The sequence below is a fragment of the Stigmatopora argus genome, chromosome 4, assembly GCF_051989625.1.
Source record: "Stigmatopora argus isolate UIUO_Sarg chromosome 4, RoL_Sarg_1.0, whole genome shotgun sequence".
Taxonomy (NCBI): Eukaryota; Metazoa; Chordata; class Actinopteri; order Syngnathiformes; family Syngnathidae; genus Stigmatopora; species Stigmatopora argus.
Window position 1 is genome coordinate 12,005,738 of NC_135390.1, and position 19,693 is coordinate 12,025,430.

At 39.2% G+C, this 19,693-nt stretch overlaps 3 protein-coding genes across 5 annotated transcripts in view; 2 read left to right on the plus strand and 1 right to left on the minus strand.

Annotated features, from left to right (window-relative positions):
- The window catches only part of col14a1a (collagen, type XIV, alpha 1a), a 79,846-nt gene extending 74,839 nt beyond the window's left edge, over positions 1-5,007 (plus strand). For 2 of the 3 annotated variants that reach the window (XM_077597665.1, XM_077597664.1), the window contains exon 48: positions 453-1,253. In XM_077597665.1, coding sequence (XP_077453791.1) covers positions 453-481 — 29 coding nt within the window. In that variant the 3' untranslated portion in view covers positions 482-1,253. Of the gene's footprint in view, positions 1-452; positions 3,844-4,485; positions 4,561-4,631 lie in introns of those variants that run through there. The other variant, XM_077597666.1, reaches the window with a different exon arrangement.
- Positions 5,008-5,048: 41 nt separating this feature from the next.
- Positions 5,049-16,104, minus strand: mrpl13 (mitochondrial ribosomal protein L13). Its single transcript, XM_077597670.1, has 11 exons — positions 15,261-16,104; positions 14,794-14,917; positions 14,130-14,223; positions 13,800-13,860; positions 13,484-13,570; positions 11,166-11,287; positions 6,959-9,213; positions 6,667-6,767; positions 5,978-6,062; positions 5,802-5,897; positions 5,049-5,155 (listed from the first exon to the last, which is right to left on the minus strand). Exons 1-7 carry the CDS (start codon positions 15,285-15,287, stop codon positions 9,189-9,191), a joined length of 540 nt encoding a protein of 179 aa, XP_077453796.1. The 5' UTR covers positions 15,288-16,104; the 3' UTR covers positions 5,049-5,155; positions 5,802-5,897; positions 5,978-6,062; positions 6,667-6,767; positions 6,959-9,188.
- Positions 15,584-19,392, plus strand: dscc1 (DNA replication and sister chromatid cohesion 1). The gene is made up of 9 exons (XM_077597669.1): positions 15,584-15,906; positions 15,977-16,145; positions 16,996-17,130; positions 17,298-17,388; positions 17,536-17,674; positions 17,745-17,797; positions 17,867-18,021; positions 18,095-18,243; positions 18,565-19,392. The coding sequence occupies exons 1-9, from the start codon at positions 15,737-15,739 to the stop codon at positions 18,674-18,676; spliced, it is 1,173 nt and encodes a 390-aa protein (XP_077453795.1). The 5' UTR covers positions 15,584-15,736; the 3' UTR covers positions 18,677-19,392.
- The last annotated feature ends 301 nt before the right edge of the window (positions 19,393-19,693 follow it).

The window sequence follows — 19,693 nt, forward strand, 5'->3', positions numbered from 1 at the left end:
ATGCATTTGAAGAGTAAATTGTACTAGATGCTGTTTCTTCCAAAAGTAGTTCATTGTGACAATATAGAGAATGGCAGCAGGTTCTCTCTTTGTTATTATGTTATTGTTCTCATAAACCTTTGAGACGAGGAACACTAATCTTTTTTTTTCTGCTGCCTTGACGAGTTTATAGATTCGAGTGTTGGGTTTGGTAAACAAATCCCAAGACATACAAAAGGCGGATTTGAATATTGATAGTGAGGAAGAGGTGCAGATTTTAGTTGCGGTTTTTGAGTCTATAAAATGTAGTAGTATTCCTGCATTGTTTCCTTCCAGTTCAAATGTTTTTTTGTTTACCTTGTCACAACTATGTAACAAAACAACAGTTTTGGGTGTCTTGGATTTCTTGGTGATGTGAGTTAACATCTCTTTTCCTCCTTCCCTTTTCTCTTCTTGCTCATCCACGACTCAAGTTCAACAGGACTATGGGAATGATTACTGAGGAGCCTCTCCAGCTGTCCCACTCTTCTTCCTCTGCATCCTGTACATTAAAAGACAAGACATTTGTCCTCCTTTGCCATGAGGAATCGCAAACATTAGACATGCACATCTTGATTTTCTCAAAACAAAAAAGAGAGAGGGAAAGAGAAAGCCACATTCAACTGACTGTGCTTTCCTATTTTGACAATCTCTGAAGCAAGCCCTTGATTACATTTGACCAAAAATCAGACCATAATGCTGTTATTATATTCGCACAATTCTCGGGCACCATAGCAAATGTCTTCAGCTCTAATCTCGTCTTTCAAATTCAACAGCTAAGTGATGAATTCATCTTGCTCGATGGCTGTTTTATTCACTATTCGTCTGCTCAAAAGAAGGACTGAAGCTCTGAATTTCGGACCGGATGTTTTCAAATGTGTCTAATTTAACAGGGGATTCCAATTCAACCTCTGCATGCTCCTCACCTTGCTTGAAAGCTTCTCTTGTTGACCTGACCCGGGTGTCGGGGCATGGGCATATTTCTGACCCCCTAAAGTACTCCGGAGCCAAAAGAAAAAAAATAATAATACATATAAGCTACTGCTCATAAAGGCCTTCAACTAGAGACACTCTTTCTAAATGAGGGCTTTCCAGAAGGGATTTTCTCAAGCCGAAACGTCCTGTGCGTGCTCCAACTGACCCCCAATGTTCCCCCCATCCTGTCACAGTCCAAACGTTGCCTCACGACGGCTACCAGTCCTACAACCAAGCCTACAATCAACTCTACAACCAGGCCTACAACAACGAGCAAGAAGGCCAAGATGACGAGGAGGAAAGAGAGGAGAGCGAAGAGGACCCTGATTACCGGAGTCATTCAAACGAGCCTTATCGCTACGGTTACCCTTTGCGCCCCTCCCACTCGCAAGACGTGGAGCTGCGTTCACCTGGGGTGGTCAGGAGGTTTTCCCGTGACGTTGTGGTCATGGAGAACGAGAACAAGGACGCGCTCATCCCAAGCACTTGACTTCTGAACACATTGGAAGCTGTAGCAAGACACCCCCACCTCCACCCTCTCCCAGTCATGAAATAATGTAAATATTTCCGTCGACTGTTGTATGGTCATAAAAAAAAGTGCCTGATCTTTGTTTGTTTTCAGCGTCAAGGTTAGTCCACTTACAGCAATCCTGTTTTGGAGATTTATTCCATGCCCTCGATACACAGCTAAATGTTGGTGTACTGAGATCTTGCACTTGAAGATATGTTCCAGCAGTTTTCCATCGCTTCCCACTCATCTTAACGTACTTTACGTCTCTTGGTATTTCAAAATATGAATGGCGGGGTGTTAAGCGCTCGTTTTCTGGCGGCGAAATATCACACGCTGATTGGTTTCGGCGTGTTAATCTACGAGGTGGTGTTCACACTTGGTTTGGTTGAAAAAGAAACCTGTGATTTTGCTCTGCTTGCAAGTGGCGATGTGGTCGACTCGAGCTCCGATGGCAACGCAACACAGACGAGTATTACTAAACTGACAGCAAACTGCATAAACACGTCAGATATATTTAACTGGGGGGAAAGAATCCCCCCTTCCCCTTGTCACCGTCCTTGCGTGGGTGGTTGTTGTGCAGGCGCGAGTCCAACAGTGCTTTGTAAAGTACATTTTACAAGCTTGTTAGTGGCTGGGTGAGGAAAATTATTAAATAAAAATACCAAACCCTCCGCCCAGTGGATACATCTTTTTTGACAGCTTTTGCTCCTTTCATCCAATTTCTATAGCACTTGGAGCAGTATCTTAGAACAATATCATGCCACACCACCAAAGTATGTATCAAAATACTTACAATGATTAAAATCTGACTGATTTAATGGAGAAATAAATGTTATAATGCCAACAGATTAATTTTACCTTAATCCATCTGGTAAAAAAATATACACTATTTATCCTGGGAAAGATAAAAAAATAAAAAAGATTCATTAGAAGTTTAATAACCTATACTATCACATTTTAGGTTACACAACCAGAGTGGTTAGTTCTGCTTATCTGGGAACTTTTACCCATTTATTTGCAAGCACTCAGGTGAAATAAAGCCCCAATTTCAATACTGCAGGAAGTCAGCACCTTGGTGCCGTACTCTCTTATAAGCATCATTTATTAGCTCCGATATACCAGATGAAGTGTGAACACTGCCTTCATCAAAAATAGAATTCTCTGTACAGTGTCGTATTGATGACTTCTATACGACTATTCGATATGGCACCTAACTAACTGAAATTACCCGAACACTGTGGAATCCATACTTGTTGCTTTTAATCTATTGTTAATACTAGTGTTTGTGTTGTCTTTAACCTTAAAACTTGTAAGATATTGAAGTTTCAGCACTATCTGCTAGCCACCATGTGAGCTATTGGGGTGGATGATAAAAATGGTACTCAATATTTGGTAAAATTAGTGTACTGAAACTTTGGATTAAAGATCAACTGACAAGGTGACAGAGCACGTCTAGGCCTTCAATAGTGGCACATCTGAATCAATCTCACCCTCAATAACTATTTTATGGCTATAAAACCTTTACTGCAGCGACAGCTGCGGCACATAAAAAAGCATCAATAATAACCTAGGCGGCCCTGCGGTTGAGTGGTTAGCACGTCGGCCTCACAGTGGGGGACCTGGGTTCAAATCCAGCTCGGTCCAAATGTGTGGAGTTTGCATGTTTTCTCGAGGCCTGCGTGGGTTTCCTCCAGGTGCTCCGGTTTCCTCCCACATTCCAAAGACATGCATGGTAGGCTGATTGGACACTCTAAATTGCCCCTATGTATGAGTGTGAGCGAGAATGGCTGTCTGCTGTTATTTGTGCACTATGTGGTGAAAGCTTTAAAACTCATTATACTTGTATAATGACAATAAAAGCATTCAATTCAAAATTGTCTCCTTGTGCCCCACAATCGGCTGGCCACCAATTCAGTGTGTCCCCTGCTTCTGGCCCGAAGTCAGCTGGGATAGGCTCCAGCACCCCCTGCGACCATAGTAAGGATAAAGTGGTTCAGAAAATGAGATGAGACAATGAAGCATTATTTGTGTTTCAAATGTTAAACTTTTAATGGACTAAGATGGCCTGGAATAAAGGTGAGTTGATGTAAAATACTACGTAAAAATATTACTCAATATTTTGTAAAATTAGTGTACTGACACTGTTTTATAGCATCAAGACCACAAAAATCACGGTAGAGCACGGTAAGCAAGCCACCATCTTTTCCACGTTCAATACGACGGGACAATATGGGCGTGGTTACGCCTATTGGCCCAGCTGCGTAAATTAAGCACATGTGCAGTGTTTCGCCCCTTTGGACAGCCTTTCGATGCTGGCGGACGGTTAGCACGCCAGCGAGGTAAGTTGTCGAGCAATTTACTGCCCTAAGTGCATTTTTATCACGCTACGGGGAGATTTTTAAGCAATCGATTGAGCCAAATCGCTAACAAATCTGTTAGTTTAATGCTAGGTTGAACACACCGTCGACAATGTAAGTTTGGGGTCCTTTTCCACACTGGCTGTGTGCTCCATGTGGCTAGTTATCTTAGCATTAGCGTCACGAACTCTTCCGATTTCAAGTATGTTGCCCGTTTTCTTTCCATTATTGAGTCGTGTGTCTTTTTAATTTAATCGAACAAAGCCTAGACCTCAACCCACAGTTTACTGGGAAAGGGCTCACTCAAAAAGGACATCCAGAGACGCGATTTAGTTCCTGGTGTTGAATGTAAAGATAGTTTTCACTGCGAGTACTAAACACCAGTTTCCAATTTGTAATTGTTCTGTTTTCACAAAAAAAATAATTCATACAAAAATTGTTAAGCCAACTTTCTCCTAGCTGTTAATGTCACCCTATGTTTAATCAAGGGAAAATAGTATACTCAAACTTATTTTCATTCTTTATCTTGATCGTTTATTAAATTTCTTGTGAGATTTCTCTTTCCTGTAATAATTGTTTGGCAACTCCCAAATAGCTTGGTTAAATCAAGTTTTCCTTGTTTAGCATCGAGATGGAGCTCTTCCTGCGTGCCCTCAACACTTACAATCTTGGAGAGGAGATTGGGCTAGACAGATCAAGGTAAGGCATCACCTAAGCCTTTCTGTTGGAACTCGTCTATATATGCTAACATTTGCTTTTTTTGTATGCAGGTCAATGTCCAGACTTTGGAGGACCAGGTGACCTCAGGTTGCCCACTTGAAGATGCCTCTGCACTTTGGAGAATACTGGCAGTCTTCTGATCTTCTGAGGGGTTTATTGTAGAGTATTCATCCAAATTATAATCTTACCCCTAAGGTAAAGGAGATTTGAGCAGCATTTATTTTTTTTAAAACACTTGGTGAAAAAAGACCTAGACCTCATATGGGTCTTTTTTTAATTTTCTATGAATTTTATATTCTAAGTGTTTTTCCCAAATATTTGTGTTCTAAAATTACTAATGAAATGTCATTTTCACCTGTAATGCCAACTCTTCAGTGTGCAAGAGTTAAAATGTTTCCATGTTAATAAAAAATATATGACATGTTACTTGACTTTTCTTGCTCAGTAAATGAAGAATAAAACATGTATACATTTCAACAAATTTTTATTTTTCACAAAAATTGGTGCTTTGAGATGTTCACATAGGCCATGGAGCAGTGCAAATGGATGAAGACTCTTCCCTTTGGGTGGAATTCTGAATAAAAAGACATGATTAGTTAAGTCAAAAAATGTGACAAAATAAAAAAGGCTACCAGGTTAAGATTTTTCTATCAAAACGCAAAAATGAGTGTTTATAACTGGGATCTCCAACTGCAGTCCTCCGCGGCCGCTATCCAGTCTATTTTCCATTAAAACACCTAAATCAAATAATCAAGATCTTGATTGTTTTAATGGAAAATAGACTGGATAGCGGCCGCTGAGGACTGCAGTTGGAGATCCCAGTTATAAACACTAATTTTTGAGTTTTATTGATAGAAAAATCTTAACCTGGTAGCCTTTTTTATTTTGTCACATTTTTTGACTTAACTAATCATGTCTTTTTATTCAGAATTCCACCCAGAATAAAAAGACATGATTAGTTAAGTCAAAAAATGTGACAAAATAAAAAAGGCTACCAGGTTAAGATTTTTCTATCAAAACTCAAAAATTAGTGTTTATAACTGGGATCTCCAACTGCAGTCCTCAGCGGCCGCTATCCAGTCTATTTTCCATTAAAACACCTAAATCAAATAATCAAGATCTTGATCATTTGATTCAGATGTGGTAGGAGATATGGAAAACATACTGGACAGGTGCCCTCGAGGACCAGAGTTGGAGACCTGCTCTAAAAAGACAAGTACCTGAGGGGATATTGGTGTCAAAGATTGTGTCATCCTCCCATATGCCAGCGATTCACGGTGTCATTCTTTTTTGGGGAAGTTGGTCTTGTAAGCTTTCTTTAGCGTTGGAGAGAAGCAAGATACAAAATGAGTAGGTTTAGTACATGTTACATGAAAATAATAAATTAAATCATGACCTGAAACACTTGGATTCTGCCTCCACTTCTTTGGTCTTCTTGTCGGTTTTGTCACCTCTTCCACCGTCTCCGTGGCTTTAAACCTCTACAAAACACCACAGCGTGATTATGCAATTGCCTATTCAACCATTTTGATGCACAAATGACCCACATTCATTTCCCATGTTATTTCATCCTGGATGAGTTTTTCCAGTCAATCATTTCAAATCCCTTCATTTTTAAAAAAAATAATTACAAACTATCATCATTGCTTCCGTTTTGGCTCTTCATACCCTGAGGAAAATGGTTATTTTACCACATGTTTAAACCTGAGTCAAAATTGACCCCTGTGCTATTTATTGTTGAATAATGTCTCACTTAGCTTTTGTCCAAACCACATTTAAAACTAAAAATGAAAAAGGTCCAAGCCCTGAGGTCTTCTTTTAAGAAAGTGAAGGGAAAAGGTATACGTATATTCTTTAAGTTTACTATTTATTCATTTCACCTCCACTGATGGTACTTGTGTGGGTGCAAGTTATCCACACAGGTTCTTGCTATTAAAAATCACCAGTTAGTGCGTTTTCATTCAAAATTAGAATGTATCAAAACAAAAAAAAAGCTAATTGAGCAACGCCTTGAATACTGAACGCTGACATTTAATTATTACACGGATAGAGAAAATAGAAACTAGTATTTAAAAAATGACTCACTTAGCTGACAAACAACTCGTTATGGCGTCGGCAAGCTGCTCCTTTTTGGTCGTTTTGGCCACATTCTTGATGTTTCCCAGCAGTCTGTGCTCGTTGAGGAACTGAAACACACAATGGAATGATTTCTTTTTAAACATAAAGAGTTATAGATAACGCAATGTAGCCAATTTGTTTGCAAACATTTTCGGTCTCCATCCACGTGTGGCTACAGCACGCGATCGAAGCACGCTCCCGTCAAAAAGCACTCTTAAAATGAGACATGGGGCTTCAAAATCCCCAAATGACAACGTACCGAATGCGCTGCATTGTCCTGTGAGAGCTTTATCGGGTCTTTCTTTGGTAAATCGTCAAGTTTGAGCTGCTGCAGTCCGCAGCCGTACTGACTCCTGTCTCATCCGCCATTTTGAAAAATGGCGGTCATTTGAACTCTGACGTCAGTCATGCGCATTAAAAATAGACACCAAAAATACATTGTTTTCACGAGAACGTGTATTTAAACCTTCAGCCATTGTGGGTTGACAAAAACGCTATTAAATCAACAAAATAATATATTTGCTTGTGCAGATCGCTACAGATAATTTGTTCGCTCTGGCGAGTCCACTCTATCACCAGCCAATCATAGCTTGTGAAAGCGATGACGAATCCCTACGCCTATGAGAAAGCCTTGGTGTCGCCAACTCGAAATCTGATTGGTCAAAGCAACAGTTTTATCCACGCGTATTGTATGACGCAGGGCCTGTAGAACTGATTGTGAAGGACTCCAGGTAGATTTTTGACCCTGGCAACAAATAATGGCTGAAATGTGATTGGTTAAATGCTTAAATATGAAAACACACATCTGGAAGCAGCACAACCAGGGGGAAAGCAATGAAAGGAATTTGACAGACAATTTGGAATTATTGAATAAGTATTCATGGCCTAAATATAATTAACATCAGTCTGTGATTCAGATATTTGCAGGCTCTGACGGTCCACCACTGGAAAAATGGCAGAACTTGATATCAATTCTTTCCGAAGTTTGAGAGCTCACCATCTGATTTTGTCTTTTTGGGATGGGTCTGGAAAATGACAAACTTCATTTACAAGGTCAAAAATAAATGACAACAAACATTTCTCATATAACAAATTAAATGTCTAGGTGCCGCTTTTCCAGATCTGTAATTATTTTGTAAAATCAGTAGTATATGCCTGCAACCGTGTCAAAGATACTTTGTGAATTCACTCATTGGCTTTCATTCAACAAACCTCCCGGTCCAAATACAACGTGTTCAAGCTAAGTTCAGTTCCAGTTCAAAAATGGTTTTATGCCTATCACTGTATATGGCAGTGAATGAGTTAAGTATTTTGCATCAAAAAATACAATGATTTCCATTAAATGTTGCCCTTTTGTTCCTGGGACATTGCTCTCAAGAAGGGAAGGGTTTTGATTCCTTGAGTCCAAATCATGTTCAAATCAATGATTCAAAAACTTGAGCGGACCCAGACATTTTTTTAACAACACAAAATGTCTCATAGCATATTTATTTTGTTTGCTTTTATGACTTATAAATGTGCAGGGAGACAAATTGAGCTTTTTTGTGGACATAAGACGAGCAATATTCATTCTGTATGTTTAAAAATAGGGGCGGCCCGGCAGCTGAGTGGTTAGCGCGTGAGCCTCCCAGTTATAGGGTGCTGGATTCAAATCCAGTTCGGTCCACCCGGGGCCTGCGTGGGTTTCCTCCAGGTACTTTGGATTGGCTGGCCACTGATTCAGGATGTCCCGTGTCTGGTGCCCGTAGTTAGCTGGGATAGGCTCCAGCAAACAACAGACAACAGAAGTGTTTTAAATTTTTTATATACAAAATATTTGCAACAAATGGAAAATGATCCTAAAGTGGTCACGGTTAAATTATACAGGGTGTTTCAAAATGTTTGACGATTATCGTTGGAATGACCTCAAATTTTCAAAGCGTGTGTAGAAACTTTTCAAGTTTTTGTATGTAATGTTTGGCCTTTCTATCTTTTCAGGTTAAATGCCGTTCACTGGCTTGCACCCCCCACGACCGTTGGTCTTGAAGTTGGTGCCTTCTTTGCAAAATTTGTGAAGAAGGCAATGCCTTTGGTGACTGGCAAAATGCCTGTGCTTTTCAAGTGAACGGCATGTAATCTGAAAAGATAGAAATGCCAAACGTTACACACAAAACCTTGAAATGTTTCTAGACAAGCTGTGAAAATTTGAGGTCATTCCAATGAAAAATGTCAAAATTATTGGCCTACGAATTGGGATCAAACATTTTGTAACACCCTGTATGAAGAAAAAAGTTGTTGCAACATGGAGCTGTGAACAAATATGACAATATCTTGTTAACATAATTGTAGAATCATTAATGTACTTTACGCATGGGACACCAAGAAGAGAAGTGCATCTCTTAAATACAACCACGGTGGAGTGAGCTGTAAAACTGCAAACTCAGCAGTCATTTCATTCCAGTGACCGCATGGCATTCACGGCCCAACACTTTGCAGCCTCATTTGACTTTTCACTTCATCTTGAAGTCGTCAGGTCTGCACAGTGGATAAGAGAAGAAAGAAGCGCATTAGCATCAGAGCAGGCACGGAAGCTGCAAATATTGAATGAAATATGACAGATGTCAAACCAAAGTGATTATTTCCCCTGTCACTGGCTCTAATCCTCTTCTGTGTCAAAATGACACCAAACACAACATTGTCTTTTTATGTGTTTATCTTTAAATTCAGACCAGAGTCAGATATGAATCAGGTGGCAGTGTTATGGTTCAATGGCAGCTTTATCAACTCTAGCTCATATACTTTATTGTTGTTTATTTTCTGTCTGGTCATTTGTTTGAGTTACGTCTGCGTGTGCCTGCTCTAAATCCAGAGAGTATATTAACAATGTATTTAATAAAGGGTAATGATCAAAATCGCCCTCACTGACCCCAGCCACACACAAGGTGCAAAATGAGAAGAATAGATAGACTGAATATTCACACGGCGAAAAGCCGTCTTGAACAAAACCGGATTAACTTGACCTTGCCGACCGCACTACGGCGACACTGATTGGCTGAAGATTGCACAAGTAAACAATACTTGGTCGCGCTCATTTATCGCCACACACACAGACACTTGAACACAGAGGCCAAAAGGGGACAGGACTTGCGCATAATGCACTAATCCCCATGGCTCAGCATGCAAATTTAAGAAGTGGTGACCTGAAATTCTAAACTGCGGAAAGAACCATTTATCGGTCAGGCACTTCAAGTCTTTTTTCAACCTAAGAGTCAAATTACTCAAGTTAGAAACTCCCGTTAATCGGCACCAGTGAGCTGAGACGATGGCTTGCGACGGGTAAAGAAAAAAAACCCATAAGTTAATGAAGCGGTAGGAGTGTCGATGCCCTGATGCCAGGAGGATGTTTATTTACGATGCGCGGGGCTACGAGGTGACAATATGATTATTGATATGATGACAGCAAAGTCGGGCATCACTGTCATCATCCCGAAAAAAAGGTGACAAACCATGAATATGATTATGGCATACCGCCGAGGAGAAATAGGGTTGACATTTTCAGCCTATTTTGTCACAGCAGCTGTCTGAATAAAATCACAAGTGAATTCAAGTGAAGTCAAATGAATGCGACTCCAGCATGAATGAAACGAAGGGGACTCACTAAATGGAACGCAACCGAAAAAGACAAATATGCAAGTAGATTTTCGTACAAACTTGATATGGGATTCAATTTAAAAGATTTCATTAATTAGAGGCTTTTTAATGGATTCATCTTCATTAAGCACATAGCAATATTTTTCCCAACAGGCTACATTTCTTCAAATTTGAAAGGAGTTTAGTAAGGGAAAATTATTGAAATTTGTGCCATTTAAAAAATTTAAATGGTTGGAAAAGGACCAAAACAAGTGACATAAAGAGCACAACTTTCTTCTTTTTGAAAGGCCTCAAACTGCAAGTAAGCTTTGCAAAAACTATTTTGCAATTTAAGTGGTCCTATCACATATGTCCAAAAGTACATTTTTATCAAAATATGACTGTATTTCAGTAGTTCATTAGTGAATTAGAAAATTGTGCACTGACAAACATTGTGTGTTGTTTACAGGTTCTGTAATCGGCCCGTATTATTATTTTTTTTAACGAGCATTATATTCTGTTATACACGATGACAATTAGCCACACGTTTTGTCTTTTGAGGCATTCAACTTCTTGAGTTTTGCTGTGTTTATCTCTTTAAGCTTTTTACTGAGCCACTAAAGACTCTCGGGAGGGCCTGAGATAGGGCTTCTTTATTACATGAGCAGCTGGAGTGCTTTCAACCATTGAGAGCAAATAAGAATTGGAAAGCATCGAGTCAAACGGCCAGCATCTTAACACCGGTTCATTGTTGTCAATGAACGCTGACAAAATTTGACATTATTGGGGTTAATCTGTCGCCTGGAGCATTCTTTTCATGTACTTGTGCAGTGACATTTTAGTGTGATGGTACATACGGCGTCCAGAGTCTGGGGAAGGCGTCGATCTCCTCCTGCGTGTATTCGCTGAGCTTCCTGGGAATTTTTCTGGGTTGAGGCAGCTCCTCCGTCAGATTGGCTCGGATGTCTTCAGGCAGCTCCTAGTGTTGGTCAAAATGGAAATCAAGTGAGCAGCAACTTATTGGGAATTTGTTGTTTTATCTGTGCCACAAAACATTTTTGGCTTGAATAAACATACCCCAGAAACATTCATTTCAAGTATGCATGCTTATGTTGTATTTGAAGAACACAGCTAGAATAAAATAAGAGATACTTTCATGACATTATATTACATATTTCTGAGTTCATGTAATACGTGAGATGCCAAGGTGGTGGTGCCAATTTTCCATTCATTCTGAAAATCCTTATCCTAAATCTATTAATTTGAACAAAGCGTGAGTCTTGAATGTGATCTTTCATCATTTATTTCTGTATTTTTCCCATCTTTGTCATTTTATCAGATTCCCCAGAAAATTTGCAGTAAAGAAGGATTCTCATTAATGTGACAGGACAGAATATTTCATGTTCAAATTAGAACTTGGTTCTGGTTGGCCATTGGCGAGTTTTTGTGTCAGTGTTAAAAAATGGCAGGTTTATTTTTTCTTGCTTTTAAGTACATCATGTATTTTTGAGCAGCATTTTCAATACCATGATACTGCAATATTTTAGCACGAGGCAATCTTGTTTTTAAAATCTGGTGTAGGAAACACTCCAGGATCACGAATCTAGGTCAATACTTGACTGTACGGTACCATATACTACTACACAAACCCATAAAATTTGATCCCTTAAAAACTGATCAAGCCACAATAAATTGAATTGAATTGTCATTATACATGTATAATGAGATTTAAAGCTTCCACATGAAGTGCACGATTAAATAATCAATAAATAAATAGTCAACATGAATAAGTGGTCACAAAAATAAGTAGTCAGGAACAAAAAGTAACTGAAGCTGTTAGAACCATGATAATAAAGGGCAATTTTCCTAGGGGCTAAAGCACTCACTCGAGTTTCAGTGTCGTGCTCAAGAGCACTTTGGTAGTTCTGAAGGAGCAAACTGTTTTTTCCCCATTAAGCAGTCAGAATTTCCAGAGTTCAACACCAATAAGGGTCCTTAGACTATGTATCTGCACCACCTCCAGTCAACTCCTTGACAAATGAGCTATTGATGCTTTTAAACCTTTGCACGACCTTACGATATTACTCTTCCAGGCCTCTCCACAAGCTTGTTAATGACTCAGTGTAGGTGGAGATAAATATTCATTAAGGGCACCTGCAAAGCCCAAGACAAAAATACGATGGCAACAAAGAAGACTTTTCACATCACTCAAGGGAACCTCTAGCCTGAAGTTCTATGAAAGCTCTACTCAAAATTAAAGAGGCAAACGACACTGCTGTCTGTAGTCGGGTGTCACTTTTGTCATCAGTGATTTAGGGTTAATTACTTTAACAAACTCTTATTTCGCTTTAATACTACCACACCATTTTAAAGGGACTGTTGGGAAAAATATATTTCTTTGATGAGTCATCATGTATTTCCTTACACAAATCAAACAGCAGACAAAAGAGCTACAATTGAATGACGTATAGCGCCACCTACTGCATATTAGCGAAACTACATGAACCAAATAAGACTTGCACAGACAAGATTTGTATGTACAAATGCGTGTAAAGAAAACATTTGTAGTACTAACAACTGATAGAATACAGAACGTGTTAACGTGTTTTTATACTTTAAATTTTGCATGTCTTCATCTGTGAGCTGGATTTCTGTGGGATACGCAATAGAACTATAACGAGTATAGTAACGTCACCTATAAATGATTTATAACATATTACATTGAGTAATGTGCTAAATAAAGTTTTCTTTTAAAAAAAGACACTTGAATAGATGGAGAAAATGTGATTATTTATTTATTTTATCATTAATTATTGATTATTTACCAGTTCATTTGTTTCCTACTTATGTGACTACTTATTAATTACTTATTTATCTATTATTTATTGTTATTATTTATTTGTCTGTTTGTTGTTGGTATTCGTGCACTTGGTTGTGAAGCTTTAAAACTTACTGTACTTGTATAATAACCATAAAAGCACTCAATTCAATTCAGTTTATTTGTCATCTGAAAGAACGCATATCGAACGAATGAATGGTAGCATTTTTGTGCATTACTTTTACTGGTCTAAAAATATGGGTATCAGACCACCATTGATTGGGTTGCTATCGGATCACTATCGGCAAAGTAAAATAATAAAAAATCAGTGTCGGGATATCCCTAATGTTTACTTACATTTCCAGGAAAGATGTGTAAGCGCTGCATCATGGTACGCCTGTGAAGGTTCTTAGGCAACATGCCATACACAGCTAACTTCACAATCTGAAGAAAGAAGACAAGTTTGTGATGAGCTTTGTGAGAATGTGACTTGCTGTGACCCAGGCTGGATTCGAACCCCCAAACTCAAAATTGTATGGCAGACGTGCAACTATAACAACACTGAAATCACAGTCTATTCATACAGCCCTATCAAAAAAATGAATGATACTAGAGTGTGTTAGGTGAAAAGATGTGTGGTGTGCGTGTGCAGTCAGATCGTAGTGCTTCTTACAGCTTTGGGGTCTTTCTGATGGAGTTGTGCAGCAGTGACTTGTTTGAAGCCCCCAGGATAGCTATTCATAAAACAATAAAACACAATGAACACTGTGTATACAATCCCCACGGGCTCTTAAAATACATTTGGTCCTTACTTGTAATTGTTGAACAATGTTCAACACATGACATGTCTCATGACACACCAAACAAAATGATTTATATCTCAATGCACATAAAAGATAAATGAATAAACATATTTCAGAACAACTACTTGAAATTGGACTGCCGTGAGACTCCCTATTTAGTGGGCTTCATTTTTAAACACACTCGTATTTCTTCCACTCACCCTGTGTGCGATGAGTAAACTTTCTGCTCCCATTTATTTCCAGAGAAGGCAATGTGTCTGGAGTTTATTACAACTATGTGGTCACCACAGTCACCTGCGGATAGAGCACACATTTGAGACGCACATTAATACACTGAGTGTTATTTATTCAGGGAGACTATCCATTATTTTATTCATCTAGCAATCTTGTATAACCTATCTTGTTAGGAGCCACAACTCAGAAATGTGTTGATCTGGCACTACCAGAGGCGACATTGTGACAAATTAACTCATACACAATTTTGTACAATTCAGAAACATTTTTTTTTGCATGTAGGAGGAATTCTCCAAATAAAACTAATGCAAGTCCACTAAGCACCCAGACAGTTATCCGAAATGGCAACAATGATAAGTCCAGATTTGTTTTTATGCGCATGACAATGTTAAGTAGTCAATGGCGAATATATAAATTCAACTTCAAAATAAATGACAATAAATAGATATACATTGTAACTTGTCAAAGCAATACATCACTTTTGTTTACAATAAAAATAACTGAAAACACGAAAAAAAAAAATCTCAAACACTTCTGATTGTTTTGCATTTCACTTGCACTGTAACTACATGTTTTGGGAGGCATGCAGAATATTTCAAATGACAGAATTGGTATTGTGTGATAACTCACTGAGTGCGTGATAAATCGGTTTGTGTTTCCCTTGAAGCCTAACAGAGCACGTGGAGGCTATTTTGCCGGGAGGCTGCAAGCGGGCATCAATCAGGAACCACGAGCGAGCAAAGGTGGCCCATTGCTAAAAGGATGGAGACAAAAATACATAATATTACATGCATGGCACAGCACCAACACATACCACTAGTATCGTCACCTTTCAAACTAATACTATGTACTTAAAATTTCACAAACTAGGGACATGGAACAGAATGTCGGTGCGTTATTACGCTTCGAACATATTAACTCATTCACTACCTATTAATAAATCTATTAGCTATTTGGGGAAGATTATCAATTTGTTTATTTAGCTTGGAGCTGAGCAATGAGACCTTGGATAGCCATCAGGGAAAATAACAACGTTGAATCTTCAATTAAAGAGCACGAATTGAAAGACAAATGTAAAAAATATATGTCTATATTACCTGGGCAGACCTAGAGAAATTTGACATTGTGATAAAACTATAGGATCATCGTCGTGTCGTTATTGTTTGACCCCAAACGTGAGCCTGGGTGGGTCTATAATGTGTACCGGTTAGAAACAGAGATCCTGACTCGATGGTTCCGCCAAGAACGGACATAGTAGTATTACTATTTTCCGTACAAAACACTAGTATAATGACTTCAGTCAGATGTAATACAAACACAGTGAAAATATATTAATTTAAAAGCAACTATTCATAAATTATGGACATTCTTGAATTGGTTTTAACACGAATTGTTTTTGTTTTATTTTATTTTACATGACACGTAGTTTCAGCTTCCTTCCGGCGACATAAGAGCGCGCGTAATTTTGACAAGGACGTACATACTATCTTTCTCTTTAAAAAACATCCGCATTTAATTTCGTCTACACGCAAATACTCGATTCAGGACTTATTCTGCAAATTTTAAGTTCAAAATGAGAACTTTGGAGGAGGTTCAGGCGACGCTTGAGATAGCCAAGTTGAAGGCGGAAGACTTGCAGAAAACGATTCAATGTTTATCATTTGGAGAGAACGTCTCATCTGCAGACTACTGCCTGATGGAACTGGATAACACACTGTGCAAACACATTGAAGCTGGGAACAGGTGGGTGAAAATTGTATGTTCTTTTAAATGTTTTTAAAGGGCCTGTGGATGATAAGTGTTTTCCTGGCAGCTTGGTGATCAGAGGAGACAAAGATGAGCACGCTGTGTTATGTAGCGGGGACAAAACGTACGATTTGAAGATAGCAGACACGTCCAACCTGCTGCTATTTCTACCAGGATGCAAAACACCCGAACAACTTAGCAGCAGCCAAGATGTCACACATGTCGTTCACGCTCAGGTATTTGACTGCAAGTCGCCAAATCAAATTCAACATGACATCAAGACTGAATTTGATTATTATCTCTACACAGTGTTGGATGAAATGGGAAAAGAATGAGTTGTAAATATACCATATGTGAGCAGAGAATGTCTTAAGGGCCATTAGGCTCCACTGATGATGGAAATGTGAAAACTTGTATTGAAATGATGGTTAAAATATTCCATGCGATTCCCACCCCTGCACTTTACATACCTCTTATACCAGGGGTGCCCATTACGTGTATCCCGATCTACCGGTAGATCACCAAGGAACTATCGGTAGATCGCAGGGTACTATTGCTAGATCGCACGACAATAACATTTTGAAAATATTCCCTGTGATTCCCACCCCTGCACTTTACATACCCCTTTTACCAATGGTGCCCATTACGTAGATCGCCAAGGAACTATCGATAGATCAGCAAGGTACTACTGGTAGATCGCACGGCAATAACATTTTAGTCCCTCCTCTCTGTCGGTTTCCTTAGCTAGACTCTTATGAATTTGGCATGTCCGCAATAAGCTTTAGCATGAATCGAGAGTGGATTTTAACCCCTGTTCATCGCCGCTATCCATACATGTTGATAGTCATGTGAGGTATATCAATCCATAATTGCTGAGCTTTGTCAGTGGCCTGTAAACAAAGGTAGATCGTGGAAGGTTAACTCCTTGAAAAGTAATTAACCAAGTTCCAAGATCATTGAGGCTCTTTGAAACTGATGGTGGTGAATTTGGAAGGTGATCGACGGTTGAAACGGTTGACAGTGAACAATTTTTTTTTTTAAAGAAAATACCTTCAAGGTCAGAATTTGGTTACTTTCTCGTTGCAGGTCTGGGGCTTCTCCAACAGCTACTGGGAAGTCAAGAGACAGCGTCCTAAAGTGAAGAAGTTAATGAGAGTTTTAAGAGAGAACCCATATACAGGGCCTCCATTGGGAGGGCAGCAGGAGAACACAGAAAACACGGTAGATTGATCTTTCGCTTAGCACATGCACCTCAAACATATTCTGCATACACATGGGACTTCTTCCCATCAACTGAGTTTGGTAGAATACTAGTGGTAGCAGGCTTATCTCATCAGATCTATAAATGACAAACAAGACAGAACTGTGTGTGTACCGATCTTCCGTAGTACACCATGGACGATCTACTGGAGAAGATTCAAGCCAGTGAAGAGGAGCTCAAGAACCACTTAAAAACCATCCACGCCTGTCAGATAAATGGTGACAAACACAATTATAAAGACACTTCAATAAATACTTCACTATCACTGTCAAAACACGACGGCCATTGTTAATGCTGGGGGCCAAAGTGTGTCAGTGACCTTAAAGGTATTCCGTTTTTATTTGCGCGTTGTTGTTGTCCACTAGGTCGGTGGCGAGTGCTTGACTTTGACTACGAGATGAAGTTGCTCGGTCATGTGACTCAGCTAGTGGACTCCGAGTCATGGGCTATCGATAAGGTTCCTCTCGAAACCAGTCTGGAGGAGTTAAGCCCACTAGAGCCCAGGTTGGCGTCATCCGACACTACTGCACAAGAACAGATGAAAAGGTTTGCAGTAACATAATGTCATTCGCAGAGAGATGATCGAACACTGCTTGAACTGCTACGGGACACGTTACAACGAAGATGGTGAGAGAGACATTTGCAGATCTTTAGGGATTGAAAAATAAGAGTCTATACGTCTATTTGGATCCAAAGACAAGGTGTTTTATGCGCTGGATGAGGCTAAAGTTTGTCGAGTTACTGCGGTCATGTTGCTGAAGAATGCCAGCAAGTTCAACCTGATGGAATTTCAGGAGGTGTGGCAACAGAGTGTACCAGATGGCATGAGCACCAGTCTAGACCAGCTCAAGGTTTGGATCCAATGACAACATTTTCTTCACAAACAATAAATGATGCTGAAAACATTGCACTTCACCTTCTTAGAGTGTCGCCCTTGTTGACTGCACCTCTCGCCCTGAGACCATCTGCCTCCTTCAGGTTGAAGATCTTCCAGAGAACACTCTGGAGCGCTTCAACCATCTCTTTACACTGAGAGAGAAATGGACGGAAGAGGATATTACACCTTATATAGCGTAAGTGTCGTCTTTTTTAAAATTTAAATAAAGGTACTATACTCAATGGGCCACGAGTCCCGAATTAAATTTGATTTGAATTCAATCTTAAACCTAAAGCATAATATCTTCTGGTAATACGCTTCTCCCTGAACCAGTTTGGAAATTGTTTTATTTTTTTAATTTTGTTGAATCACGTTGCTTCTGTGACTAATTGTGCAAAGAGCAAAATCTGCTCTAACAAGATTTCAACCTGCAATGAAAGAAAGTGAAATGATTTGTTATTTGTTTTCTATGTTACCATATCACAAGTTTAAGGCTATTATGCTGCTTGCTTTTCAGGGACCTGTGTGGGGAGAAACAGACCACGGGAGCGCTATTGACCAAATACGCTCGATCTTCAATGCAACATGGTGTGAAGGTGTTCAACTCTAGACGGCCTATTGTGACTTAAACACGATTCTCATACTTCCTATCACTTCCAAGATTCAGAGAGGTTTGATGCAGAATTGTGGCATTTATCCCGTTACTGAGGCTGGTATTCTGACTACCTCCATTGTAATTATTTGAGTATTCTTTATTATGCATTTGTATTATAATCACTTCAGCGACTGTCTTATCTTTGTTTCCACTGATTAAAAAAAAATGGAAAACAGGATGCTTTTTGAATGGCTGTCCACGATGAGGCAGACATGAAACAAAAACCTTCTAACTGTTGCCTGTACACCAGGGGTCACTAACACTTTACCTGTGGAATGAAGTTGCTCACAATGATGAGACTATGATGAAAATTGTCCACAACTGCATATTTTATACATATTAATTGTTACATTTTGAAAATTCTTGTTAAATGACTATTGATCCATATTGTGATAAATCCTCAACCCATTCATTTCTCTTTTTGGAATACTTTTAATGTAAAATGATGAAAAGGAAATTTGAGAAATTATTTTGCTTATGGTTTGTATCCAACCGGTTGTCCTTGGCACTTAATGTTTTTAACAAATAGCTTTCAGTTTCAAAAAGTTCAATGACCCTTTGGTAAACTTTTTTTTCTCACCTATGTATAATGTAACAGTAATGTACTGTTGTTAAAAATCTCCATGACAGCAAAATTGCCAACAATGTAACAGTTCTTAACGTGAATAATTAAACTTGATTTAAGCCGTCTCCAGGAAGTGATGTCTGTTGTTTATGTATGCATGTAGCGCCATGCAATTTGTGTCAGTGCAGACGTGTGACTCATTCTACCTTGGTGTGGGTGTGTGCGAACCGGCCCATGAGCCCAGCACGTTCTGACAAAAAGTGACTTAAAGAACATTGCAAGTTACAACAAGGTCCAGTGCACACTCACACTTTCCACAAAAGTCTATTGTAGACACTGGTTGACATCACTGTTGGGAATGATGACATATCAGTTGATTGGGCAATTGTGTTTTATGTAGACATCCTTGGCAACAAACAAGTTGAA